At 50.6% G+C, this 27,695-nt stretch overlaps 2 protein-coding genes across 2 annotated transcripts; one reads left to right on the forward strand and one right to left on the reverse strand.

Annotated features, from left to right (window-relative positions):
- Window positions 1-3,649: 3,649 nt before the first annotated feature.
- On the reverse strand, window positions 3,650-17,347 carry TADA1 (transcriptional adaptor 1). The gene is made up of 8 exons (XM_008494845.2): window positions 17,160-17,347; window positions 16,817-16,908; window positions 16,057-16,122; window positions 10,967-11,064; window positions 9,067-9,276; window positions 7,135-7,286; window positions 6,012-6,174; window positions 3,650-5,122 (listed from the first exon to the last, which is right to left on the reverse strand). Exons 1-8 carry the CDS (start codon window positions 17,231-17,233, stop codon window positions 4,970-4,972), a joined length of 1,008 nt encoding a protein of 335 aa, XP_008493067.1. The 5' UTR covers window positions 17,234-17,347; the 3' UTR covers window positions 3,650-4,969.
- Window positions 17,348-17,370: 23 nt separating this feature from the next.
- PRDX6 (peroxiredoxin 6) lies at window positions 17,371-25,203 on the forward strand. The gene is made up of 5 exons (XM_030454829.1): window positions 17,371-17,554; window positions 19,682-19,838; window positions 22,694-22,840; window positions 23,391-23,537; window positions 24,481-25,203. Exons 1-5 carry the CDS (start codon window positions 17,463-17,465, stop codon window positions 24,610-24,612), a joined length of 675 nt encoding a protein of 224 aa, XP_030310689.1. The 5' UTR covers window positions 17,371-17,462; the 3' UTR covers window positions 24,613-25,203.
- Window positions 25,204-27,695: the final 2,492 nt, after the last annotated feature.

Below are 27,695 nucleotides of genomic sequence, written 5' to 3' on the forward strand. Positions count from 1 at the left end.
TTTAACTTTCCATTCACAGTCATTTAGTTCATGGCTTTTTTTTCTACCTGGTCAGTTTTTTCTCATAATTTCCCCTGATTTATAGTAGCCCTTTTGAAATGTCTCTTATCTGTATTACTGGCAGGGGCTGCCCAGTGCTCATATCATCAGATTGTGGTCACTGCTTAAGCCCTGACCATTTCTGCAGCAATTAAATCATCTTTAATCACCAAATACAGCAACTGCATCTGGCTTGACTGTTCCTATATTAGAAAGTGTCCATCTGAAAGCTTTGGAAATGTTTCTGGTGCTCACTTTGATCAAGCACGAGGCCCAGTAGAGATTTTTCTCCCCAGCATCATCACCTTTTCCTTTCCCTGGACCTCATGGGAGTGAAGCTGCTGGGACCTGCTGCCAATTTCTGCTTTAAGGTGCCCGACAGAAACCATCTGCTCAGTTTTCTCTTGTTTTTTTATTCTTTATTCCTTTGATTTGCAAAAGACTGACTTGTGTAGATGCAGCCAGAATGAAAGACTGAGGAGCTCTCATGGCAACGTTTCCCTAGGCTTAAACTTTTGGGTGAGATGAGGGAAGTTCTTAATCTCCAAAAAGCAAATGGTCCTGGGCCCCTTCTCTCAGGATTCACCCTTTCAGGTTCATCTGCTGTCTGTGTGACAGAGGAGGGGCAGGAAATCTCTCCCAGCTGCTCAATAATTCTCCTGCACTCACCAAACCTGTGGCCATGGTGGGCAGGAGGCAGCTGGCACCCATGGGTGCTGTGGAGCAGATCCATCTCTGGGTGTTTAGGTGCCCCCAGCCCCTCCCCAGAAGGCTGCCAGATCCCATGGGGAGCCCCAAATGAGTAACCCTTGGCCAAAGGCTTTCTCTGTATTACACACAGCAGCACCCACCCCTGCTCCAGTGGCCTTTGAAGTGGGGGGCAGGATGGAGGCTGTGGGTGCAGAAAGCCCCTGGGGACTCTGTCTCCCTGCCCTGCCCACACTGCCAGACAGACAGCAGCACCCGAAGGGGACAAGAGCCAGGAGGGGCTGTCACCCCATGGGGACAGCTGCCATCTCACCATGGGCTGCAGGGAAACCTCTGCTTGGGCACCTTCTCCCTCTCCTTCCCCACTGACCTCGGGGGCTTTGCAGAAGAGTTGCTCTCATCTCCTTCCTCTCCTCTGCAGGTCTATTATTAATTATTATTATTTCTGCTGTTTCATTTTCTCTTTCTTGACTATGTGACTTGCAGGGATACACCCAGCTCCCCAGATCTGCTTGGAACCAGGGGAGCTTCCACCAACTTCTCACAGGAGCTCTCCCCTTACCCTCCTCCCCCCCCACACTTCCAAACCACCCAGCACTGACCCAAGGCAGGGCTGAGCACTCAGCTTCTCACCACCAGTGTTTGCAGTTGACCTAATTTTTTGTTTCCATCTCCAACTGGCACTTTCACTCCTCCTGAAGTGAAACGCAGACACTGCCTGGGGTACCCTGCAGAGACATCACCATGGCTGAGGCTCAGGGGCATCTTTGGGGCTCCCCTGCCTTCCCCCAACACCCTGGGAGGGCTTGAGAGACACTTTGAGACCCTTTTTTGCAGGCAGAGAAGGAGATCTGGGGTGTGTCAGGGTGGGAGAGGTGTGGGGGCAGCAGCTCTGACCCTCTGGGTCCAGCCAGCAGTGGTGCTGAGTGTCCATTTGTCACAGGGACCCATGGGACCCCTACACACACCCCAAACATGCATTTCCCTTGAAATTCATGCAAGAAAAGTGCATCCAAGCACTGAACACATCTGAATATGCTTGATGGGTCTGACTGGGGGGTTAGCACCCAGCCAGGACCCAACTGGGACTTACCTGGAGTCCAACTGCTCTCCCCACCACCCAGGTTTGTGCCATTTCTCCCATGCAGGGGGTGGGAAGGAAGCAGTGGTGATATCCCAGAAAAGAAAAAAAAAAAAAAATCACCTTTTTACCTTTGGGCTGCAGTGTGAGGAACAGAGCAAGGGAAAAAAAAGCCAGAGACAGGGAAAAAAAAAAAAGTTCAGAGTTAGGTCTGCTCTTGCATGGAGCTTGGGCACCAAAATCCCTATGGATGGAGTCTCCTGGCTTGCCAGGCTGGGCTGCTTGGGACAGAGGGATACCCCATCCAGTTCTGATGCTGGAGGAACCATCAGATCTGAAATGGTTTGTGCAGTGGTTTTTTTTGTTGGGTTTTGTTTGCCCATCTGTCAGGCAAAGCTTGTCCCAGTCAGTCTTCAACCTCCTCTGCTCAGTTCTCTGTGGTTGTCTCACTTCTGGCACTCAGCACCACAACTGTGCTACTGGATAAATAATATCTGTGGTTATGACTCACCAGCTCCACCATTGCCAGCTACAAAATCAGGGTAGATCTTGGTAGAGCTGCTGGTAAGGGCTGGAAAATAAACCCCTTGTTTCTTTATGAGGCACCCACACTTGTCTCAGGGCTCTGAAGCACTGCCTGGGGAGCCCATTCTCCCACAGTGATGCTGGGGTGAAGGGGAGGGGGACATTTGAAAGCCACTGTCCCCATCTCACTGAACCATCAGGAACCTTTGAAGAGCTGCTTTTCAACCCTCTTCACTTTCCAGTGTTTGCCTGATAAGGGTTTGCTGCAGTTTAGCTGCAAAGAAATCAGAATTTTTGCTGGGAAAGGAGATTTTTGGTATTTGAGGGCTGAAGAAAAAGAGAAATATCCCAGAGAAGTTCAGCTGATAATGTGGTGGAGTCATCTGAGTAGTGCTGGGAGGGGGTGCAGCTGTGTGTCCCCCCATTGATATCATCAATACTGCTATGACTTGGGCAGAATACAGGATGGAAAAACTGAAAGTGCTTGAGGCAGCTGGAAATTCTCCAGTGGAGTTTGTGTATCTGCAGAGTGTGCCCCTGCCTCCAGCCAGCCCATCACAACCAGCAGCCCCAGGCATGCAGCAGCCCTTGTCCCAGAGTGGCACTTGGGGTGTCACACCTGTCCCAGAAGCCAGAGAGAGCCCCAACCCTTGGCATGGTGATGCCAGCTGGAGGCAGAGGGGCTGCATCAGCTCCAGAAGGGAAATGGTTGGTTTCCCTTCAGCCATGTGTCCTGCTGAGCTGACCAAAACTGAGCAGAGTATTCCATCCCATACATGTCCTACTAAATGTGAGGGATCATGAGGCTCAAGCTCTTCTTCATCCATGGAAGGATTCCATTCTGTTCATCTGCCTTTGATCCTAATCCATGCCCTCCTGAATCCATGTGTTCCTGCATCCAGTTCCCCTGACACCACAGCCTGGGACTTTTCCAGGCCCTGCAGCCTTGGTGGTGACATGAGCTTAACTGCAGCAAAAGGTGGGAGAACATGGTAACACCTGTGCATCTATTTGTATATACTGAATAATTTTCCTTTTCATCACTCCTGCTTCTTTAAAAGCTGTGTGGTTTTGTTTCCAACCCTCAAGTCTCTCCTTTCTCTATTTGTCACTTGTTTAATTGCTGGCCCAGTGTTAAACCTTGGCACACAGCTCATGGTCTGTGAGCTTCCTGCAAGTTTAATCCTGGAGCAACAAACCATGAGAGGAACAGAAGTGAGACCAGGCAGTTGGGAGGAAGGAACCAGAAGAAATCTTCCATCTCCTCTTTCCCACTCCTCTCTTTAACCACACAGGCACCTGAGTTTCAGAAGTGGCTGTCACAGAAAAACAGATATCTGATTGGGGGAGCTTTCAAGTTGAACAAAGACATAACAAAAGCCACCAACTGGAAACTGCTTTCAGAAATTCAAATGGAAACAATAGTTTTTAATGGTAACCAAACACCACAACCCCAGGGACTTGCTCGTCCCTGCCTGACTTCCTGGCTACAGCCACACAGTTGGGATTGAGTACTTGAGAAACCCCAGGGACCTGCATCCTGGGGGCAGAGGAGAGAAGGAAACTCCAGAGGAAAGGGGAAAGAAAGGTGACAGCTCTCCTATCCCAATATTTCCCCAACAGAGGAAAACCAGAATGGAAAGGAACCATGAGCTTCCCCTTTCATATTCCCCCAGAGGAAACAGTTTCAGTTCCACTGTCTGGACACACACTACACCAAGTCACCCTTCAGCAGGTCCCTCCATACGAGGTAATACAGTAATTAAAATATATTAATGGCATTCTTGTGTCTCTTCAGTGTCTGAGGAGCTCAGTGCTGACTCAGGAAGGCAGCAGAGTACCTGAAACACAGCAATCTGCCCCATGTGTGGCTGCTTATTTTGTATGACAAAGTAAGCAACACTTGGTGCTGTCACAGGTCCAACAACTCCTGTGACATCCAAACACAGCTGTGACAACAAGGGTGAGTCAAGGACTAGGCTGAGAGAAAAACAGTACTCACAACCCTGATTTTATTACCTGTTTTGCTAAGTGGCAAGAGATTCCTCTGACTTCATATGTAGTGATACAAAACAGTTCTAAAGGCAGGCTGGAAAGGGTCTGTCCCTCTTTGCCTTGTTTGCATTTAGGGTCTCTAATCAATGGTTTGCCTGGTTGAAGAGGAACAACATCAGCCTACAGAAGAGTCCATCTTCACAAGAGTCCAGCCTGTTTCCAGTTAAATGAATGGAAAAGATCCCACCAGCTGCACCAGAAGTTGAACGAGGCCCCTGGAAACTGAGCTCAGAAGGGAGGGTGGAGAGTTTGACTCCCATGCTCATAAAGAAAAACCACAAATGCACCCTATTTAAAACCAATTCTTTCCACCCTCAGTTTCCCTAGAAAAGTCTTTGCAAACAAACCCCTCCTTTCTCCTTCCCAGTTCAGTGGGATGGCAGCAGGCACTCCGTGGCTCTGGGGAAGCAGAGAAAGCCTTCCAGTCTTATTTCCATAGGAAATGCTGGCTTGTAACTTACATCATCCATCAAATGCTGACAAAATTTGTCAGCAGCATCTGAACAGCAAGTCCAAGGGACAGCCCTGGGGCTACCTGAGGCCTGGCAGAGCTGTCAAGCCCTAGCAGAGCAGAAGGCCCTCCTTGGCTGCCAGGCGCTGACGATGGATTTTATCCTGCTGCAGCTCCTCATGGTTTGGATGCCAGAGCTTCATGACAATTCTCTCAATGTTCAGAGCATAAACAGTGTGTGCAGGAATGATTTCTTTGTGCACCTGGAGATACACATGAGGAAAAAAAAAAAAAAAGTGTCATGTTTCCATATATGTTTCCCCTATGCTGTCCATAGAGGAAGCTCGTTCTACCACAGGACAATCAGTGAGTCAGGAACACACAGGCAGAGCTACAACTTGCCAGAACAACCACCTGCTACACCAACTTGTAAGGGAGTGGCACGGCAAGGAAACAGTCATTTTGTTCTTGAGATGACACCAACTTGTCATCAAAATCTTACAAACACCAATTTGTCACCAAAATCTTACCAACCCCACTTCACGAGATCAATGCTGTTCCAGCTCTTACAATAAATCCTTTGCCTTGACCCAAAACCCCAGGGCCTGTTCAAGGTGCCACCAATTAATTCCTCACTGCTAATTTTAGACATTCAAATGTCCCTGGAGCTGCCAGAGGAGGAGGGAACCAGAGGAAGATTCATCCAGCCTACCTCAGACACCTGCCCAGGGTTGGGGCAGTCAGAGCTACCTCATGCACAGGACCAAGTGTGCCTCTAAAACACCCTGGTGGAATATAAGGAGTAAAAAAGGACACACCAGGGAAATCACTTGGCTGTCAAAAGTCTCCATCTGGCTCAGTTGTGATATAGTCACTGCAGTCTTGCTATAGAGTCCCCCATTCTTACATAGGTGTAAGGAGAGAGAGGGATTTCCTCATCAACTCTGAGCAAGGGGAGTACTCCAGGTGTTAACCCATCAGCTCACTGTGTGTTAACCACCACCAAACGATGGCAATGAGTTCAAGCCACAGAACTGTAAATCTGAGAGGCAAACAAGGAAGGAGAAACCAAACCAACCCCCAACCCCATGCACAGAAAGGAAATGTGAGTGCTGCCTGGGGCATGACATGAGAGTAACACCTACAGCTTACCTGCAGTGCCTCAAAAAGGTCATACATGTTCACAGGAGGCAGGGATGCTGGCAAGGTGTCCCCAGAGCAGGCCAGGAGCAAAGCTGCCTGCTGCTCAGCATCATCAGGGGGGGGCTGGGGAGCCAGACCCTGCCCAGCAGATGGTACCACACCACTTGGAGGGCTGCAGACAGAAAAACCTTCCAGTCAAGAAAAGAGCACCAGCTTTGGAAGTCAGACAGCAAGGGCCTGACCTCAGGGTTTGCTTTTCTCTTTCATAAAAGCATTTTGGCTGTAATTAGAGTATCTTTGAAATTAATTCATTAATTCAAAAAAATTAATAGAGTAAACCCATCCCCAGCATGCTTCAGACCTGCTTAACTGGTCTTGGTTAGGCAGATTTTGTTACTGACAGCTGATATTTTCTACCCAGTATAAAAATGAAGGCACCCACAACATTACACTGAAGTCATTAGCTGTCAGGAGGAGTTTTTTGGAGTGGATTGTGTTCATGGGGTTTGTAGTGCTGTAAGCAGATCCTAAAACACCCACGACCTCCTGTCAGCTTGCTAGAAGCTGCCACAGAGAACCACATCTGTCTCCTCATACACACACACACACTGCCAGAGGCACAGCACAAGCTGTCTGACAACAAGGCTTTGAAAAACAAGATGACCTTGATGTGCTGCTCACTAGAAAGGCCTCTCAAGGAACCATATAAATAGATGTAGGGGCAGGAAATGACAGGATGGAAGTGTCCTGCAGGCCCTCACTGACATTTCTCTCCTACAGCACAACAGCAGTGTCCCCACAAGGGCTGGGCTCTGCTACCCAAAATCAACAGAGTTTCTGTCAGTCACTACAGCTTCCCAAAAGGATTAATTATTAAGGACACCCAGAGGGCCAGGGGTCACATTCAGAAACTGGTGGACAAGCACAAGCAAGGGAAACTTAACCCTGCCCTGAACTCCACTGCTGAGAAATCTGCATTTTCTCCCTCCCTGTTTGGCTGCACAGTGCTCTGCACAGATACCTTCTTTTAGCAGATCCTACCAAATAAACAGGGAAAAAAACTGAAAGATGGGAGTCACTTGGGGACTGGCAAGTTGCATTTGAAATCAGGAGTGTGCTGAGAGCTCCTTACCACTCAATTAAGTTGTTATAAGCAACAACACTGTTCTTCAGGTATGGCTGAGGGTTGATGTTGCTGCCAAAGGCATACTTGAAGTGGCCATCCCGCAGGCGATACGCTTTCCTCCTGGAGATCACAGATGTCAGGATATCCTTAAGGTGGTTCTGAAATGCAGAAAACAACATCACACACATTAATTCATTCACCCCAGCAACCAGAAGAGCCTCACCAACTGGCAAGACACAGTGGTGCTGCTGTGACCTCCAGGACCTAAAGACACAAGGGAATCAATAGCTGGATGAGTTATGTTGTCTGGTACAGTTGGATGCTGCAAGCATTGGCCTGTGAACTGAACTTGAATATGTGATGTGTTGCTCCAAATGTCAAAAAGAGGTTTTTTAATTGCTAGAAAATTCCCAATCTCTAATCCCTTTGATAAAGGGTTAAGAGATTTCATAACTAGAACTTGATGTTACACCCATACCCAAATACAGGCCCTAGAACTACAATGAACAGACACTCTCTCCTCTTTTTCAGACTGTTCAGTTGCCTGGAAAGTGCTAGAGAATCAACTGCCTGAACAAACAAGCAGACAACTGCTTCTTAATTTGGCCTGCCTCACAGATGGGGAATTCAGGTTGGCCTCTACTTCTTGACCCCAGAAATTCATCCCCACATTGACACCCAAAGTAATGGCTGTGCCACTCCTGGGGTGTGCCAGGCAGTGCCCCACTGATGGCCAAACCCAGAGACAGCAGGCACTGCACCTAATTACCTAATTCTGTCACCACACTGCCATACTTGGGCCTGTAACAGGTTATTTTTGACAGAACTGCTTCAACTGAAGCTCCTGTTCTGTCCCAGGAACAGCATTTTCCAGAACAGCCACATAAGCAGGGCTGGGGTTCCTCATCTGCACACACCTCAAAATGAAAACACTTGCAGGCAGAATTTCAAGTCTTTACACCTGTGATGACACAAACCAGGAAGCCCTTTGAGCCTCACCTTACCCTTCCAGAGGCAATCACAGAAGTAACTGTGTTGCTGGTTTAACTGTGTTACTGGTTTAGTAACTGTGCTGCTAGTTGTCCTGGTTTGGGCCAGGATAAAGGTGATTTTCTGTCTTGTACTTTTGCTTTTAGCTCAGTCTCTTGTAAGCAGTTGCACTTGCTGAAATTAACAGCAAGTTTCTCAGACAGTGTGTGCTTCTAGGACTGATAACACTTGATGTTTATAGTTACTGCTAGAGCCTGGTGTGCAGAGCCAAGGACACTGCTCAGCTCTGAGGAAACTTTTACCCTCCAGAAGGAATAAAGAGGTCCCACCTGCAGCCTCCTTTGGGGAGGAACAGACAAGAGAGATGCCAGAATTGACCAAACAGAGGATTCCATCCCATACACCTCATACTCAGTATAAGTTTGAGGGATCACAAGGGCCAAGCCAGATTTCCTGATTTCCTGCTTCCAGCTGCCTGCCCTTCCTGCCTTTCCTGCTTCCCTTCCTTTACCCAGCATCCTGGAAGGATCCCATCCCTTCCTCTGCCTGTGCTCCTGATCCATCCCAGCCCATATCTGTGTGTTCCTGCCTCCAGCTCCAACTGCTGCTGACTCCAGGATTCCAGCCTGGACTTTCCCAGGGCTGCCCTGCAGCCTCGGGGGTGACGTGAGAGTTACTGGGGGCAAGGGGTGAGGAATGTGGTTTCCATTTTCCTGTATATTTGTATATATTTAGTAATTTCTCCTATTTATCATTCCTCTTTCATTAAAGTTGTGTAGTTTAGTTTCCAACCCATCAGTCTCTCTCCCTTATTCTCTCTCCTTTCTTTATCAAGGAGGAGAGAGAGATGAATAGAGAGCATCTGTTACTTGGTTTAATTGCCAGGGCAGTGTTAAACCCTGACACTGGTGTAAATGAGAGCACTGCTGCTTCCCAGCCCAGCCTCACCTCCACAGCATAAACAACTGCAGTCACTGCCTCCTCGGTGACATTGTCCAGCCCGTGCTCATAAGCAGTGACAATCATCCTTCCCTCCAGCTGGCCACGTGTAGGAAGCATCATGGTGTGAGAACACAGCTTCAGATCATCATCCTCCTGGGGATCCTTTGCCACAAACTGCTGGGCTCCTGAGAGTGGGTTCTGAGGCTGGAACCGGTGCTGTTGTGAACACAACGTTAGGGGGATAAAATAATAAAATAAAATAAAATAAAATAAAATAAATAAAATAAATAAAATAAAATAAATAAAATAAATAAATAAAATAAAATAAAATAAATAAATCTGATTATCCTACAAGTCTCCAATGTGGTCAATCAGTGTCCCTTTTATTTCTGTCCATGCCACTGAGGCTAGTTGTGACTTTATGGACTTGCACATCTCCCAGCAACCTCCTCTCCTCTGGGCTCTCTCCTCTGTTTAGTAATTTCTTGTACAGAAACAGGTACATTTTTACTCACTAACTGTACAATTTCCATCAGGATTAAAAGTAATTACCCCAGGCTTATGTGAATTTTACATTTCTTTAAAGCTTTAAATGCAACCAACTTCTGAATTTCATTCCCCACTCTACCCATGCACTTCAGATGCTCTAAGCAGGGCTGTGTTACTGAGCAGTCACTGATTCTGACACAGACTATGGATATTTTTCAGAACTGACTCAGTTATTTGGAAAAAAAAAATAACTGGTGCTGGTGTCTCAAGCTCTGAGCACTTGTGGTGGCTCCTGGGAGATAAGACCACAGGCAGGGAGAGGGGGGGAAAAGCAGAGAATTGTTGATTCTTGGTGCCAGACATGTGCCAGCCCAAAGCCACAAGGGAATAATGTGGCCTTAGCTCAAGTACCTCACACCTCCCATCCCTCAGCTTCTCAAGCCACAAATCCAGTGGCTCTGGAATGGAGCATCCCCCAAGGCTCTAGCAGGGCATGAAGACAAACACATACTTTAAATATAAACAACCACTACACAGCAAAGTGGATTTCTCAGATCTTAGTTCCAAGGAGAGGAAGTGGGGCTTGCTTTACTCAAAGGACAGTGTGGCATTTAACTCAGAGTGAAAAACCAACCCACCCACTAATGATGTGAAACAGATTTCCCTCCCTGTAATTCTGAACACTTGGGCTTTCATTACAGGAAAAAGCTACATGCTTGTAAGAAAAAAAAATTAAATAAGATCTTCAAAAGGTAAGAAACTTGTTAAAAGGAATGTGGCTTTGAAAGAAGCTGATTGGAATGAACCTCACTCAGCTGTTACCCTGGCCAGGCAGGGAAACAACAGGAAATAAAAGCCCTCTAAGTTCACAGTACCCAGGAATTCCACAGGTAACAGAAGAACCTGTGCATCATAATGTATATTTCACACAGCACTTGCTACCAATCACTCCAGGAACACAGATATAAACACACTTGAAATGTGGTGTAACACAGGGGTACCACAGTTAACCAAATTCCAAGATTTCCACAACTTGATTCTCAAACTCTCCTCTCTCTCCTTGTTTTAAAACAAAAACCCCACAGACTGCCACCTGAATTCAGGCAGTGAACACTGCCAAATCATTTAGGCAGCTTCTAAACCCAACGAGCCTTCAGCTGGCCTTGTCCCTTGGAAAGACAAGTTCCTGAAACACACAGAATGCCAAATCCCAGTGCCCAGAAGCACAGCAAGGAAAACTGTGGGAAGGAGCCAAGGAAACTTCTCACAGCCAGGGGTGTGCCATGCCTTCCTCCTCTGTCCCCAGCTATGTCCCCTCTGAGCTGGCTTTGGCATTTATCCAGCCACAAGGAATGCTGATCCATCTGAATAAACCAGCAGGAAAAACTTGATTTTTTTTTTGACCATGGACACTTACATCAAATTTCTGTCGAACTGAAGAAATCTTTTTCTTTCCTTTGGGTTTTCCAGGTTTAGTTGCAGAGCCACCTGGCCATGGGAGAGATCCTGAACCTTCTACAAGTTGAAAAGAAAAAAATAACACTCACCAGGTGTTCCTCAATTAGGGACAGGATTAAACTCTCCACACAGGAAAACCCTTAACACCTGCCCCCCAGCTAAGCCTTTAACTCAAATCAACAGCCTCAAGAAGGGTTTCTCATGGGAGGAAGATTTTGGCAGCTTTTCCCTCCCTTTGTCAGCCCCCTGCTAGCTTGACTCAGTACTTGTTACTTAAGGCAAAAGGAGAGAGAAATAAGCACAGCCTCCAGGGAAAGCCACACAGAAGGAACAAGCTGTTTTTCCAACATCAGGAGGAAAATAAGAGGTTGCCTGGAGATGAAATCTCCTCCCACCAACTCCTGGATCAGGTCAGATGTTAACCAGCAGGATCCAGCAGTCTGACCCCTGCTTCAGCCTTTCAGTTCCCCATCATCTTTAGCAAGATCTGTGTCAGACTCATGCTAAACACAGTGGCTGACTGTCTTTGTCACACCAAGGGAGAGGAGAAAGCACTGCAAAAGCTGCTGAGCCCATGAGCAGGATGACACCAACATAACCAGTGAGCTTGGGACTGACCAGAACCAGCAAGCATCTTAAAAACGAGATTAAAAAAGGAGATAATTGTGTAGTACCACTACAAGCATTTGGCCACATCACCTTGAGGAGGCTGCTCAGATGTTCCCTGTGTTCTGTTTGACAGCTACACCTCCAGTGGTGCTGCAGCACACAGCTCTTGGCAGGGACAGCCCTGCAGATGTTCACCATTTCCTCACAGTAGCACTGAGCTGGGGGTTTGCACTTGCTGATGGTGAACAAGCAGCTGAACCCAAAGGCTGCAGAGCCCTCTTGTGGCTCCTGCACTCTGCTCCCTTGCTTTTGAACAAGGAGCCACCAACCTTTTCCTCCTCATCAGACCCCAGGGGCCCTGCCCACCCCCAAAGAGCCTTGGACTCCAGCTCTGGAGATGCTTCTGTCACCTCAGAAGTGGAGGTTGGAGTCCTGCTGCCAGCATGGTGACCTCTCAGATGTTCCCTGAGCCACCATCCCAGCCAGGGATGGGAAGGGGCAGCAGCCAACTCACCCTCTAGAACTTGGAAAGCTTCACCCACCTTCACCAACTACTGACAACCACCCAGCTCTGCCTCTCTCCTGGTAGCAGGGGCTGCCACAACTCAACACCAGCTTCACACCAACAAGCACTGAGTCTCCCAGTTGTGCTGTAACCAGAAATTCCTGCAGTGATGCTGCTTATGGAGTGTAAGGCTGGCTGGAAGCCCATGGCTACGTGGAGCTTCCCACACTCAAGGCTGGCACATGGTGTCCACTGCCATGAAAAAACCTTCCAAAACATGGACTTTAAGCATCAGGCTAAACCAGAAGCTTTAGGAGAAGTTTTGTAAATGGTCAGCTACTAAGAAGGGTTTAGAAACAACCTACAAACACACAGAGAGGTGGCATATTTATATATTTTAAAAAAAACCAAAAAAACCCAAGGTTATTAAAAAGTTTAACTACATCTAGAAGTGAAAGCCAACAGTCTGTGACAAACCCTGTTATCAAAACCCAGTGAAACTAAAATAAATAAGTCCAAAAGTCCTAAAGCTTTCCAGATGAGTCTTTTCCTCCTCTCCCCCACAGCAGGCCAGGCCCCTCCTAGGCAGGGTGGAAGGATTGGGTGTGTTGATGACAGACCCAGAAATTACCCAGCCTATTTCAAAGCTTTTAATAAAAGTTCATCTCTCTCTAACTCAAAAGAGTTCTCAGAAGCCTCATACAGCTCCTTCACAGCTTCCCTCACACAAGTAACCTTGGGTACACAAACAACACCCTCCTACCTGACTGGGTAGGACAGATAAATAGGTTATAACAGGGCCCAATTTAAAAAAAAAAAATCAATTAAAAGGACCCACCTTTTAAAAAAATAACACAGTAACTTTTAAACTAAATGGCAACCAAAGTTTTCTGCTTTGATAGCAGACCCTGAAAGATGCAACTGAAGTGAATCTCATCCTGAATCCCACATTTAACAAAAACCTAACCAGACTTAGCTTAAACCAAGGGAAAGGGGAGATATTATTCCCCATTAGGAACAGCCCAGAGCAGAAGTTTTTTGGCTCCACTTCAGCTTTTCCTATTACCAGCCCTGACTTGCAGGAGATGAAGACAGGGAAATTTCCCTCTGGCATTCTAAGAAAAGCAGCACTTGCTTTCCAGGCCACAAATGATGAGGCTGGGTTGGTTCAGGTGTGAAACCTCAGAGATACTTGCAGCTTTTATTTCAACTTGCTATATGTTAACTATAAGTTAACAAGGCACAGCAGTGGCTGCTGCTAAGACTTCCAAAGGTGAGCAGCAGGTAAAAATGTTCTTTTAAGAGCAGTCTCTGCATGGATGGCCCCCTGTGTGTCAGCTTTCCTGATGTGCTCCACCAGCACAGGAGGGAAAGACAAAGATACAAAGAGAAACTCAGGATGGAGGCACAGGGCACATCCTCCCACCCTCATTTATCTGACCTTCAGTTGGTGGTGGTTGTTATTTTTTTTTTAATCTTCTGGCAGGGACAAGGGTTTAGTCAAGATTATTCTGATGACCTTCCTCTGCCAACAGCTCCCACTCCCACTTTACTCCTTTTCCTCCCTTCCCAGCTCTCTGCAGAGAAGCTGAACAGGAGTAACCTGAACCCTGAAGCAGCCCAAATACCATAAAACACTCCTGCTACCTCAGCAAGAGCTGTAATTCACTGAACCATCTCTTAGTTGGACTTAGCTGACTAGCAAGTAAATTAAATCGTTACTCCATTCATTAATTAACCCATTAACTCAAGCATTTGCAGCTGTCTGGGGTTTGCTGTTAACATTTAGCTGAGGAAGGAGGCAGCAGCTCAAGGGAGCTAAGAATTAACTCAAGAAATTCTGCAAACAAGACAAGTTTAGAGAGCAAGTCCATGCAAGGCTGAGAAGAGATTTAAACTGGAGTTCCTCTCCTTGGAATTTTTTCTTTTTTTGGGGGGGGGGAAAGAAAAATCCCAGACAAAAATAAAATAATAATATAAAAAATTGCTCCTGAAAAACATCAGTAAATCAGACTACTTCAGAAATCCTCCTTGTGACAGGAAGTGCATCCCAGCCCTCTGGTATAACCAGCCTAAAGCCACCCCGGAGACACTCCCCAGCTTTTTGGCACAAATGTTTCTGGGAAGTTCTTCCCTTCCAACACTTCCACAGCTTCCCAGCTCTGTTCCAGCTGGGTGCCACCCCAGGCTTCATGGGTGCCTGACTTTAGAAGCATGGCTACCAGAGGAAACAAGACACCAGTTATAAAATGGGAAGAGAAGTCAGGCTGTGCTCCCAGCAGGAGTTCAAGGTCACCCCTCATACTGGAACAGACACGAACTTCCCTCCCTCCCACTCCTAAAAACCTGAGGCAGCAGAAGGTGGATCAGAAGGGTTATTCACATGGTTCAACATGGTACCATTTCTCCTTAAAAATACCCCCTCCAAGTTTTCCCAGTCCTAATGCCACCAAGCACACTTAGAATCACAGAATCAACTGGGTTGGAAGGGACCTCAGAGCTCATCAAGTCCAACCCTTGATCCACTCCCGCTGCAGTTCCCAGCCCATGGCACTCAGTGCCACATCCAGGCTCTTTGGAAAGATCTCCAGACACGGAGAATCCACTCCTTCCCTGGGCAGCCCATTCCAATGCCTGATCACCCTCTCCAGAAAGAAATTCTTTCTCATCTCCAACCTAAACCTCCCCTGGCACAACTTGAGACCCTGCCCTCTTGTCTTGCTGAGAGTTGCCTGGGAAAAGAGCCCAACCCCCCCCTGGCTCCAACCTCCTTTCAGGGAGTTGTAGAGAGTGATGAGGTCTCCCCTGAGCCTCCTCTTCTCCAACCTCAACACCCCCAGCTCCCTCAGCCTCTCCTCATAGGGTCTGTAATCCAATGCTGACCACATGATGTTTTTAATACAAAACACCATTTTAAGGCTGGTTCTTTCCCTCCTGCCTCTCTCCCACAGAGGTGGGGTGGAAGGTCCATGTAAGCTGTGTGACCAGAGAGTCACTTTTCAGAAGGGAAATGCCCCTGGGATTCAGTGCATCAAGCTTTAAAGTCCTTTGTTTCCATGGCACACAGCAAACACCTTCCACAAAAAAAGGCAGTGGGAAAGAAAAAAGCCTCTGAGCTTTCCATTCTTGAACAGGGAAAAAAGGAAATAAAACCAAACAACAAACTAGCAGGTGGCAGACTGGAAACACAGAGGAGAAGAGGAAATCCACACACAACATGGAGTTTTCCACTCTCACTGCATCTTCCTGGGCTTGCACATCCAGGCTGCTACATTGCACTCAGCAGACTGGCAAGTAAAATGTGACCTCTACTAGCCCACTGCTGGCCAGGGCTGAGCCCATCAGTGATGGTGGCAGCACCTCTGGGGTAACAGAATCAAGAAGGGGGAAAAAAAAATGCTGCACAACAGCAAAGAGAACTTGAGAATATGCAAGAGGAGCAGCTCTGCAGCCCCAGGGTGAGAGGGGCAGGAGGTGCTGCTCTCTCTTCCTACACAGCAGCCTCATGGCTTGCACTGCAGCTCAGGGCAGATCTCTGCAGAAACCCAAACCCAACATAATTTGCAACCCTTCCCACAGCTGCCCTCAGTGCTGACAGTCAGCAGGCTAACAAGCCACAGCTGGGTGGTTGTTGGGCACAGCCCAACCCAGACTCACTGACAACACTCACAAAGAGGATTTCTTTCTGTCAGACACATACTCAACTCCCAGATCAGTCAGGAAAATCCCAAAACTCTACCCCCAGCAGAGGGAAGAAGGAAGCATCACCAAGCTCAGCAGAGAGGAGAAGCAGAAAGCAAGGTAGCCTCTCCCTTCCCATGGCAGCATAAACCCCACCGGGAAATCAAGGGAGCACTTGGTACAAACAGCACCCAGCACCTGTGTGGTAACCCCAGGATTGCACAAGTGTTTTAATGAGGCTGCTTGGGACTCACCTGGTGCTGAAACCAAAATCTGGCATCTGGTCAGGATAGCCAGGAGGAAATCATTGTGTGAGTGGACTGCATAAAGAGAGAAAGCCAGGAGAAGCACATCAGGACCCAGAGGGCTGCATCCAAAGCAGCACAGAGAGCTGGGAGAGGGAGGGGATTCTTCCCCTCTGCTCTGCTCTTGTGAGACCCCCCCTGGAGTTGTGTGTCCAGTTCTGGAGTCCCCAACACCAGAAGGACACAGAGCTCCTGGAAGGTGTCCAGAGCAGAGCCACTGAAATGCTGGGAGGGCTGAGCAGCTCCCTGGGAAGCCAGGCTGAGGGATTGGGGTTGTTCAGCCTGGAGAAGAGGAGGCTCCCAGGTGAGCTCAGAGCAACCTCCCAATATCTGAAGGGGCTACAAGAAAGCTGGGGGAGGGCTTTGGACATGGGGGGGTAGGGAGAGGACAAGGGAAATGGGTTAAAACTGGAAGAGGGGAGAGTGAGGTTGGACATGAGGAAGAAATTCTTTAATTTGAGGGTGCTGAGCCCCTGTCCCAGGTTGCCCAGGGAAGCTGTGGCTGCCCCATCCCTGGCAGTGTCTCAGCCCAGGTTGGATGGGGCTTGGAGCACCCTGGGCTGTGGGAGGTGACCCTGCTCATGCAGGGGGTTGGAACTGGCTGAACTCTGTCCCTTTCCTCAGTAGCACTCAGCAGGGATGGGCTCTCCCCAGGGCTGGCAGGGGCAGGGCAGCACCAGGCACTGCAGGCACACAGATGCCCTTTTACCATTGTCTTGCGTGAGAAGCCTGCGTGCCTCCAGGTCAAACTCCTCCTTGCTGATCTTTTGCTTGAACCACAGCTTCAAGTTCGCCCAGTACCTGGGGAGGAGCAAACGAGAAGAGCTGTTACTAAACACACTCACACACACACACGTTTTCCCCAGCGCTGAGCCCTCCCCACAGACCTGAGAACAGGGAGGGGACAAGGGGGACCCAGGAGGGGGAGACGAGAGGGACCGGAGGGGACGAGCGGGCCCGGAGCCCGCGCCTCCCTCACAGGCCGGGCCCAGCGGGGCGCCCCTCGCTTTGCCTCACCCATCGCGTGTTTCCCCTTCGCTCCCCACACTTACTGCTTCACGTTCTCGCCCAGAGCCTCGCTCAGGCTCTTCTTGGCCGCCTCCAGCTCGCTCACGTACGTGGCCATCCCCGGGAGAGGGGACAAGGAGGTGACAGAGACCTCCGGGCCCCCCGCCTCAGCCCCTCGCAGCGCGACACCGCCGTAAAGCGCGGCGGCCGCCCGGCCCGTGACGTCACCGCCGCCCCAGGGGTGGGGAGGGGGGGCGGTGCCGGCCGCGCATGCGCAGAGCGGCGGCGGCAGCGGGTGGCGAGCGGGGAGCGGAGTGTGGCGAGCAGCGGGGCACGGAGGCACCGCCATGCCGGGACTGCTGCTGGGGGACGAGGCGCCCAACTTCGAGGCGGAGACCACGCAGGGCCGCATCCGCTTCCACGACTTCCTGGGAGACTCGTGAGCAGCGGGGCGGGGACTCCGGTTCCGTGCACGGGGGTCCGGGGCGAGGGGCACCCCGGGATCGGTTGCCCCCCATCCTGGGATAGGTTGCCCCCCCTCCGGGATAGGTTGCCCAGCCGAGCCGGCGGGCCCGGGAGCCGCTGACGGGAAATTTCCCGTTAGATGAGTCCCGGGGGTGGAGCTCCGGCAGCGATGTGCCCGGGATGGGCCCCCCCGAGCCCATCCCCTGCCAAGGGGTGCAGGGGGAGCCGGGCTCGCCATGGGCTAGCCGGGCTCGTGGTGGGGCTAGCTGAGACCTGGAGGATCGGGAAGAGGTGGTTTGAGAACGGGGAGGCACGGGGAAAGGCAGAGCCAGGCCGGGTGCGCCCCGTCCAGTCCCAGAGGGACAGCGGTGTGGCACCTGCGGGTCACCGAACCGAGCGGGGGGTGAGGAGGATTGGGAGGATGGAGCTGGGGGTGATGGAGCCAGGGGGGGATGAAGCTGGGGGTGATGGATCCGGGGGGGGGGTGGAGCGGGGGGTGAGGGATCCGGGGGTGATGGATCCGGGGGGTGATGGAGCTGGGGGTGACGGATCCAGGGGGTGACAGATCTGGGGGGGTGAGGGATCCGGGGAGTGATGGAGAAGGGGGTATTGGATCCAGGGGGTGGTGGATCCAGGGAGTGATGGAGGTGGGAGTGGTGGATCCAGGGGTGGTGAATCTAGGGAGCGATGGAACAGGAGGTGATGGAGCAGCACATGATGGGTGGTGGAGCAGGGGGTGGTGGAGCAGCAGCAAAGGGTTGCAGCCTCAGTTAGAGCCCCGTGCCTCCAGGCACTGCTCTCCACAAAGCTGCTGCTCTGTTCCTGGCACAGCACATTTGGAATTCGCTCCCAGCAGCTCTTGGATCAGTCTTCTGTCAGCATTGTGAGCATAGGCAGGAGGGAAGAAAGGAGCCCTCTTAGCAAGAAAATAGGCTGCAGGGCTTGGGAAAACTGGTTGTTCCAGCCAGACCCACATGGCACCTTCCTTGGCCAGCTTCTGCTTGGCCTCTGTATTCCAGTAGGGTGCTTCAAGAGGCTTGGAGCTCCAGTGGCCATGTGGTTGTCCTGTAACTTCATGGCAAGCTCTGGCAATTGCAGGGCTCTGGCAGAACTGGGGGGTGCTCTCTCCATCCCCCAGTTTCCATTCCCAGGTCTCACGAGGTGGGACTGAGCTGCTGTGGCACATCTGAGCACTGGGGGCCAAGTGGGGAGCAGTGCTGAGCTGAGGAATGGTGCAAGAGGGCCCTGGCAGGGCATTTAAATTGCTTTGAATCAGCCTCTTGAAGCTCCTGAGAGCTGGGAATTGGACATTTTACCACGAAGTCCATCTTGCTGCTGGGTGGCATCACTGCCCTTACCTTAGCTATGAAGTGGGGGGATTTGTATTTTCCTGCTCTGAAGACTGGAATCCACTGGTGGGAAGCAGTGAGGTGGTCTGATTGTTGGAACAGCAGCAGTAGTGTAGTACTGACCCTCTGGCCTCCCTTATTAGTTGATTAATTCTTATTTCTTCATGAAGTAGGCTCGGTAGCTCACAGCAATGGTTGGTGAAGGTTTGGTCCCATCCCATTCCTCTAAGCCAGGTGATACACGTGGGGGTTTCTCCTCCCTGTGGTCAGTGAGCAGCATTGTAGAGTGGTCAAAATCTCTGCAACAATGAGGTCAGCAATTATATATGGTCTCTGAGGTATGGAGTGGCTCCCCCAAACATTCTTAGGTTGCATGGTGTCCCCCTCCATGCCAACAACTATTCCAGCACCCCCTGGAGAATGCCAGGAGGAGAGTGGGAGCAAGGAATATGTCAGAGCATGATGAACAGGGCTCGTCTCATGAAGGGTTCTAGTGAAAGGGAAGGAAGAGTTTCCAAGGAAGGAAGAGTTCCTAGGGAAGGGTTTCCTGGAAAGTTTCCAGAGAAGGAAGATTTTCCTGGAAAGAGTTTCCAGGGAAGGAAGAGTTTCCAGAGCAGGTTCTCCACTTAACAGAGAGACAACCTGTTCCCACGCTGGTCTCTCTGCAGTGCCACCTAGACAGCTGTTTGTCTGGAGTAGAAAGCAGAAGGACATCTCCCCCTAATGCCATCTCCTGCTCTTTTTCCTTTCAGATGGGGCATCCTCTTCTCCCACCCTCGGGATTTCACCCCTGTCTGCACCACCGAGCTGGGCCGGGCGGCAAAGCTGGCACCTGAGTTCAGCAAACGCAACGTGAAGCTGATTGCCCTCTCCATTGACAACGTCCAGGATCACCTCTCCTGGAGCAAGGTATGAGATAACTGATAAACTGATGACTGATAAACACTGTAAGACACTTGAATCCCAAAGAGTGTGGGATAGGAGAGGCTGAAATGCAGAGCAGGAACAGGAAGGTCTGCGCCGTCTTCACGGAGCGCTCCATAAAATCCAGGGCACTCTGTGCACTTATGCTTTGAAAACAACTGAAATTGTCTCTCTGAAAGGGTAAAAAGTCTGTGGAGGTGGTGGCAAAAGCTCAGAGGAAAGTAGTTTGTCCACAGAACCTCCAGAAGTTCTGCAGTAAAACTGGAAAGGAAAGGGGGGTGTCAGAAGTGAGCAGAAGTCTTCAAAAGGTGCAATTCATGCCCAGGCAGGGAAAAGAGAACAGAACAAAGAGGGGCATATTAAATATGAAACCACAAATAGGAGTATGCTAAGCATAAAACCATCATGAGGGAGTATAAAAAAAAGATGGGAAGGACATAGCTTGTTGAAGGAACATAAAAAGAGCTAAAGAAGAAGTTCAGGTGCAGCCTCAGCTATGGTGTGCTGCCAGGGAGAGACTCCAGGACTCACAGCTGTAAAATGAACATTTCAGACAGATAAAGCCAGAGTATAAAAACCCCTGGGTTAATTACCTGCCTCTTTCTTTGCTCTTAAAATTGAGAATGTTCTCAGACATTTTCCAGGGGTAAGACATGCCTGCAAGAAGAGGCAGTCAGGGTGAGAAATCACAGAATATCTTTGATTGGAAGCATCACTTTGATTGGAAATCATCATTTGATTTGATTCCTTCAGCATCACCCACCCCAACCTCTGACCAGCTGGAAGCTCACCACTAACCCATGGCCCTAAGGACCACAGGCCCTTCAAATACCTCCTGGGATGGTGACTCCACCATGGGCAGACTATTCCCATGTCTGACAACCCTTTCAGTGAAACAATTTCCACACTCAAACATTGTTTCATGTGTGACTGGCTTTAGAACTTAATTAATTGCCTTATTGTTTTAACTGACCTTTGTGCCTGAGTGGTACATGGCTGGTGTCCCACCAAGCCACAGAAGGGCCTGGGAAAACCAGCATAGAAATCCCACACCAGTTAATGAGGTTTCTGTGCTGGTCAAACTGGTTTAAAGCACCAGTCAAGTTAGGATATGTAATATCCTGTTAAATATAACTGCAAGTTAGGGGGTTGCTTTGGGGAGTCTCATCTTCTGGCTCCCCAAAGCCTTTTGAATAGGATATTGTTGGCTTTTACAAAATTCTTGGGTTTCCAAGTAGCTTTTCAAAGAAATTGGTTTTGTGAAGGGCAGGGAGACAGGAGGAAGCAGCAGGTTGGGATACATGGGGTTCAGCATACTCAGGTGATATGGAAGAGAGATGAACAACAAGGTGAGTCAGCAAAACCGTGTCAGAGGCTGCCTGGCTGGCCAGAAACACCCTGCATTAAATGCTAGATTGAGATCTAGAAACTGCAGTTTCCTTCACTAGATCTTACCTGAAAAACACTTCCTAGGAGTCAGCAAAACTGGGCAGGCAGAGCTCTTTGTGCATTCTTTATCTGGAATGGCTGAATCCAGGAGCTCCTTCAGCAGGGATGACTGGCATGTGCTCTACGTGTCAGAGGAAGTTTCAGCATTCTGTTTGCCACTGATGCCTTAATCTTGGTGAGTCAGGAGTCAGTAAATTGCTCTTGAGGATGTCTGGTTTCAGCTTGGACTCTGGAGAGAAAACTGGTTCATAGGGAAGTGATTGAGGTGCCTTATTGCAAAATAGGGTGGAGTTTGCCAGGCTGTTTTCTACAGACATCCCCAGGTCATGAAATTACGTGCACTTTGAAACGTGTTACCATCCACAGGGTTCAGATCTTGCTTCTCAGAAGCTCCCTTCATCCTCCAGCCCCCACTCTGAAGAGTGAGGAGTGTCTGTGTCACTGTCTGACCTTCACTTACAGCCTCCTGTAGGGCATTCTGAAGCATTTATTTCACCTGGGGTGGCCTCTCTGGGGCCACATGTGCTCAACTTGACCTCCTGGGCATCAAGCTTGGGAGGGCTGAGGAGCAGTGCAGGGCCTGACATGTTCTGAGCAGCTGCAAGCAATGGGCAGCATTTCCAACCCTGCCCTCTTCAAGTTCCCCCTGAGCAAGGCAGAGCCTCTTCTCCCACGTTCAAAGCCCAGGGAAGGCTGAGAGATTTGTATCTCAGCTGATAACTCCCCTGAGCATCTGGCATCAGCACTGGGGCCAGTGTGGCTCCCTTGTAGCATACAAAGGATGGAGGGAATGGGCAGCTCTGTTCTGGTGTAGAAACCTTGGATTAAACTTATTCTAATGCTCTGCCTTGAGCAGGCTCCTTTCCAGTCCTGCCATGCCACAGTGGGAGCCATGCTGCAGGGATGCTCTGGCTGACTCCAGGCTGAATTCAGAGAGGCTCACAGTACAGTTTCCCTGTGCAGCACATCAAGGTTGGACCATCACAGGGAGCAACTTCATAAACCCTGGTAGCAAGGGAGAGCTTGCAGAGCTATGGGTGGGGATGGATTCCTGTTCTGTCCCAGCAGAGGTTCAGAAAGGAGCGTGCAAAGTCCCAACTTAACAACTAACCTGTAAGAACCATGCAGAGTCTGGCCTGGCACCTCTTTCTGGTTTGTCACCAGAAGCAGAGAAACTTCACAGAAGCTGAACAGCCCCTGGCTGTGCTGTCCCAGCCTTGGGGCCAAGCAAGTCACAAGCTCCTGCTGGACACATTCCCTTGTGTCCCCTCTGCAGGAGCTCCCCACACACATGGAAAGCCTGTGTGGAGCTCTCCCTGCCTGCCCTCTGCCCCCTCCCCATGGTGGTACTCACAACAGGGAGCATGAGCCCAATGCTTTTGTCTCTTCAGGACATCAATGCATACAATGGGGAACAGCCCACAGAGAAACTCCCCTTCCCCATCATTGCTGATGCAAACCGGGAGCTGGCTGTCAAGCTGGGAATGCTGGACCCAGATGAGCAGGACAAGCAGGGCATGCCCCTGACAGCTCGGGTGGTGAGTACCTGCCCTGGAGCACACCTGCACAGTGGCCTTCACAGCAGCAGGGATTGGGATTGTCTGTCCTGTCTCTGTGAGGTTGGGCTTGAAGATGGGCACAGCTCTCCTGGATGGGCATCACCTTCTTCAGGAGCTCAGTTGACTTCCTTGGGTTGGATCCAGGGGTTGTGGTGAAGGAAGAGGCTGGCACAGTGCTGGCAGCAGCTCCATCTTGCTGTTTGGCAACAGCTCCTCCCTGTTGTGCCTGCAGAGGGGACAAAAATGCTTGATCTGCTGGACTTTCCCTCTCATCCATGCATGAGAAGGGCAGGAGTTGAGGGGAGGAAACTTTTCAAGGAGCAAAACAAGCTGGCATTGGGAATAGGAGCTCCCAGAGCAGTGTTCCTGTGCCTGGGCATCACTTGTTGCTCCAGGAGATGCCCACTGTGGCATCTCCACTGTCCTGTGGCCAAGCAGGTCAAGACCCAGGGCAGGGTTGAGCAGAACCAGCACCAGAGCTGGAGAAACATCTTCAGGCCACCCACTGACTCTGTCTCCCTCTGCTCAGGTGTTCATTTTTGGCCCAGACAAGAAGTTGAAGCTCTCCATCCTCTACCCAGCCACCACTGGGAGAAACTTTGATGAGATCCTGAGAGTGGTGGACTCCCTGCAGCTAACAGCATACAAGAAGGTGGCTACTCCTGTGGACTGGAAGGTGAGAAGGGCAGTAAAGTTCAGAGCCAGGCACTGAAAACAGGCTTTGAAATGTCAACCAGCCTCCCTTGTAGAGGGATCCATAGGTTGGGAAAAACTGCTGAGGTGCTGGGATATGAGTTACCTGCCAGCCCAGGGTTGTTGCAGTCTGGAGTCATCCCTGGGAACCTCCCTTCCCTACCTGTGGTCCTGGTGCCAGCAAATACTGGGCTTGGCCTTTTGGCTATCAGTACTTGAGCTTAGGGCCAAGGCAGGTCCTGCCCTTATTGTCTGTGATAGGGAAACTCTTACCTGTGTGCCAAAATCCACCCCAGTCCAGTGGCACAGCAAGTGTGGGACAGCCCTGTCTGGGCTGGCTTGCTGCTCTCCTGCTTTTGAGCCAGGAAGGACCAGCATGGGCACAGCCCCAGTTTGCCCAGCCAAGTCCTATCCTCATGGGTAATTACCAGTGGAAGTTGCTTACTCGTGGCCATCCCTGTTTAAAACTCCCACAGCTTGTGCAGCCAAGAAAAAGCAAGAAGCAGCAGCCCAGTGCAGCTGCTGTAGCCAGCCAGGGATTCTTTAGCCTAACAGAGCTGTTGAGCTCCCAGCCCTGTGGCTGCTTCTCTGGAGCCAGAGGACACACTCCTGCTATTATGGGAGAAGTCCTCACATGAGGCAGGACCAGAGCATTGTCCCAAACACCTCCTCCATCTGTGCAGGCAGGCTCTGTAGGTGCAACTGAATAACTCGGGGTGTCTGTGGGTGTGATTGTGCCACCCAACACCAGCACCTGGGTGCTGACCACACCAGGAGCTGCACTTTCCCTTCCTGGGGCAAAGCAGAGCACGGAGACAGCCTTGCTGGGATGAATCCACAGTGTCACCTGCCAGCAGGGACAAGCCCCCTGCATCCCAAGCCACCAGCTCCTCTGCTGGTCTCACTGTTCCCATTTGTCCCCCTAGGCTGGTGACAGCGTCATGGTCGTGCCCACCTTACCTGATGAGGAAGCCAAGAAGCTCTTTCCCAAAGGAGTCTTCACAAAGGACCTCCCCTCAGGGAAGAAATACCTACGTTACACCCCACAGCCAGAGTGAGCAGCTCTGCCTGCCCCCCCTGCCTGGCTGCACGCCCTGGGGTGTGGGGAGCAGCAGTCCCTCTGCCCACCTCCTGCCTCCTCCACCCCTCAGCACCAGCAGCAGCCTCATCCCAGCACACTTGATGGAGCATCACCCTACTAAACCAATCCTCCCCTTGCCTTTCATCCCTCACACCCCCTCAAAACTAAAACCTTGGGAGTTTTCTTGCCTTGAATCAGCCCCGCAAGGAAGAGGTGAGCAGAGCAGAGGGGGCTCCTGGGCTGGCACTGTGGGATTTCTCCTGGTTGCCTTCCTGGAGACTTGGTGAGAAGCATGGTGGCAGCAGCCAGGTCCTGAAGGGGTGTCCTGGCTTCACACACCTCCCGTGGGGCAGCCTGGGGGGCTCCAAGCTGCTGTGTGCCTTGGGGAGCAGTCGTCACTAATGCATTAACACCTTGGTCTGGTCCCCTGCATAGGGGAGGAGCTGCAAGAGCCAAATCTCTCCCTTCTCACTGCTTTCTCATCTCTTGCTGGAAGCTGATTGATTGTTTTCAGGTTTTTTTGGAAGAGGGAATAGAACAAATAAACTGATCTTCAGTTCTACCTGCAGCAGTCCTCCTCTGCCTCGTGTCCACAAGCAACCTGCACCATTTACTTATCCCCTGGGGCTGTGCAGCTGGGATGGGTGTCCCTGCTCCTGGGTTGTGGCAACAGCACAGATTGCCTGGGTTCTTGCTCTTTAAATAAGGCACCTGGGAAATGCAGGAAATCTCAGACAAAGCAGCAGGGCCCAAGGTGGGAAGGAGTAGATACCTACCCAAGAAACACAGCCTGGCCTGCAGGGTGTGGGGAGGTCCTGCCAGCATCTCATCCAAACTGCACAAACTCCTCCTATGCCCCTTATGCTCTCTCATGCCTCAGGGGTCTGTCAAGAGATGAGTGATGTTTTTAATATAAAACCAGGCTAGAAACCCCCTCACCAAATTGCTCACAAGCTGTCTGCCAGCGTCCCTCAGGGCCCAGAAACACTCAGAATAAGCAGCTGATAAATTGGCTGCCTCAGGGCACAAATGCACCCCACAGCAAGCAGGGTTGATGCTCATGGTGAGCAAGACACTGGATCCACTGAGATGCCCTCCAGCATCCTATGGATTCTACCACCACCTGCTTGGGATGTGGCCACTCAGTCCTTGGACAACACCCAGAGCTGCTGGCTCCTGCCACCCATCCCTGTCCTTCCCCCCACTGTGCAGGCCTGTTGAGGACATCCTTCCCCAAACACAGCTGCATTTCTGACAACTCCCCTCTTTCAGTATCAAAGAAGAGCATCTATTTTAATATATAATTGCCCCCAGGAAGTAGAGAGTGAAATTGGCATTTTTCCCCAACTTACTTCTACATGAACCTTCATTATGAAATCCTGCATTAGCCTCACGTGTTATTTTCACTAGAAGATAAAAGCACTTGGCCTCTGGGTCGTTTCTCATTCACCTTTCTTCACTCTGCAAGAAGTGAGAGGGGGATCTGCAGTTTCCAAGGGGAAACATCTTTTTCCAGGTAATTGTTCAGCTTTTTATCAAGCTTGGCAGCTTCCCCTGCTCCCCAGGGCTGGGCTGTCCAAGCTCCTGGGTTTCTTGCTGTTCCCTCAGCACGTGGCCCAGGCCTTGACCTGTTTTCCTAAGGGAAAAAAAGAGCTGTCTGCCCCCACACAGAGCTTCCCAACCAACTGCCCCATTTTCTGGAAGGACACAGCCCCACAGCAAGCATTGTGCAGAGAGGCTGCTCCAAGCATCCCCAGGGAAGGGGCACTGCAGGGTGAGCACAGCCCCACTGGGACATCAGAGAAGCCACCTACAAGCCATGGCAAGGGGAAAGAAGTCCTGTCACCAGTCCCAAGAGCTTCAAGCTGCCAAGGGCAGTCACTGGTCCCACTGCCAGCCAGGCAGCCAACAGCCCATCAATGCCTGCCTGCTCCCAGGAGATACAAACCCAGCCAGACTCAAGGAAACACAAGGTTTGGTTCCAGTACAGCTCGAGTGGTTTTTTCTTTTAATCCCAGAGAAGTGAAATGCAACAATTTTTTTTTTTTTTGAGTTGGTAGTAACATCCAGAGACAGAAGTCCAAGCCCCCTCACTCAGTCAAGTCATTTGTGTTTAAGGCACTCTGCAAAACCAGCTTTCCTCTTCTCCTTCTGATTTTCCCCATGCGGCAGCAGAATACCTGGATTTGTCTTTGCTCCATGGTGACACCCACGGGTCCTGGTGACACCCACGGGTCCTGGTGACACCCACGGGTCCTGGCTCTTCACACCACCTCCAGGAACTGCCAACAGCAAATCCAGCAAGAGCCGACCAGAGAAACACCAGGCTGATAAATATGTGGATGGGCACGGGAGGGAGCAAAATGCCTGGGAAAGGGGCACGGGGGGGGCTTTGAGCTTCTGTGGGAAGGGGATGGGCATGGGGTGCCCTCCCTGCAGGCACCATCGTGATTCCCCTTCCTTTCTCCTCTCTGGCTCTGGAAAAGGATGGGAACATGAGGGGCAGTAAGCATCCCCTCCCCGGTGATGCTCCCCAAAATACAGGGGGCAGGGAAGGGATGGGGTGAGGGGAGCAGCTGCCCCCACTGCCCAGCAGAAATAACCCCCACGCCTTCCAGCTGTCAATAAATAGCAATAAATAACTTAAACTTGAAATAAATAAATAGATAGATAAATAAATAAATAAGTGACCCGAGGACAGGGAGGAAGGGAGACCTCGGGGTGCAGGGCAAGGGGAGCTGGGGGGGGGGTGGGGTGGGCAATTCCTGTGACCTGCCCCTCCCTGAGGTAACGGGGTGCTGGTGCCAAAGTGGGGTGCAGAGTAGGTGTCCCATAGACAAACAGAACCCCCAGGTCCAGCTGCTCATCCCTGGCCTGGGCTCTGCAGGTGGAGTTCCCACTTGGGCTGCATCAGCCAAACCTGGGCACACCTCCAGGAGCTCTCACCTCTTGCCATCCCCTATTCTGCCCCTTTTTTCTTCAGCATCACAAGCCCAGCACCCAGGCTCCACATCAGTGCTACCAAGCTCAGGGAGATGCTCTGCCAGCACCTCCATCCAA

Source organism: Calypte anna, chromosome 8, assembly GCF_003957555.1.
Source record: "Calypte anna isolate BGI_N300 chromosome 8, bCalAnn1_v1.p, whole genome shotgun sequence".
NCBI lineage: Eukaryota > Metazoa > Chordata > Aves > Apodiformes > Trochilidae > Calypte > Calypte anna.

Coding starts and splice junctions, on each gene's coding strand:
- PRDX6 (XM_030454829.1), top strand. CDS start 17,463: ATGCCGGGACTGCTGCTGGGGGACGAGGCGCCCAACTTCGAGGCGGAG. Junction 19,839..22,693: donor ATCACCTCTCCTGGAGCAAG/GTATGAGATAAC, acceptor TTGTCTCTTCAG/GACATCAATGCATACAATGG. Junction 22,841..23,390: donor TGCCCCTGACAGCTCGGGTG/GTGAGTACCTGC, acceptor CCCTCTGCTCAG/GTGTTCATTTTTGGCCCAGA.
- TADA1 (XM_008494845.2), bottom strand. CDS start 17,233: ATGGCCACGTACGTGAGCGAGCTGGAGGCGGCCAAGAAGAGCCTGAGC. Junction 16,909..17,159: donor CTGGGCGAGAACGTGAAGCA/GTAAGTGTGGGG, acceptor GCTCCTCCCCAG/GTACTGGGCGAACTTGAAGC. Junction 6,175..7,134: donor TATAACAACTTAATTGAGTG/GTAAGGAGCTCT, acceptor TTCTGTCTGCAG/CCCTCCAAGTGGTGTGGTAC.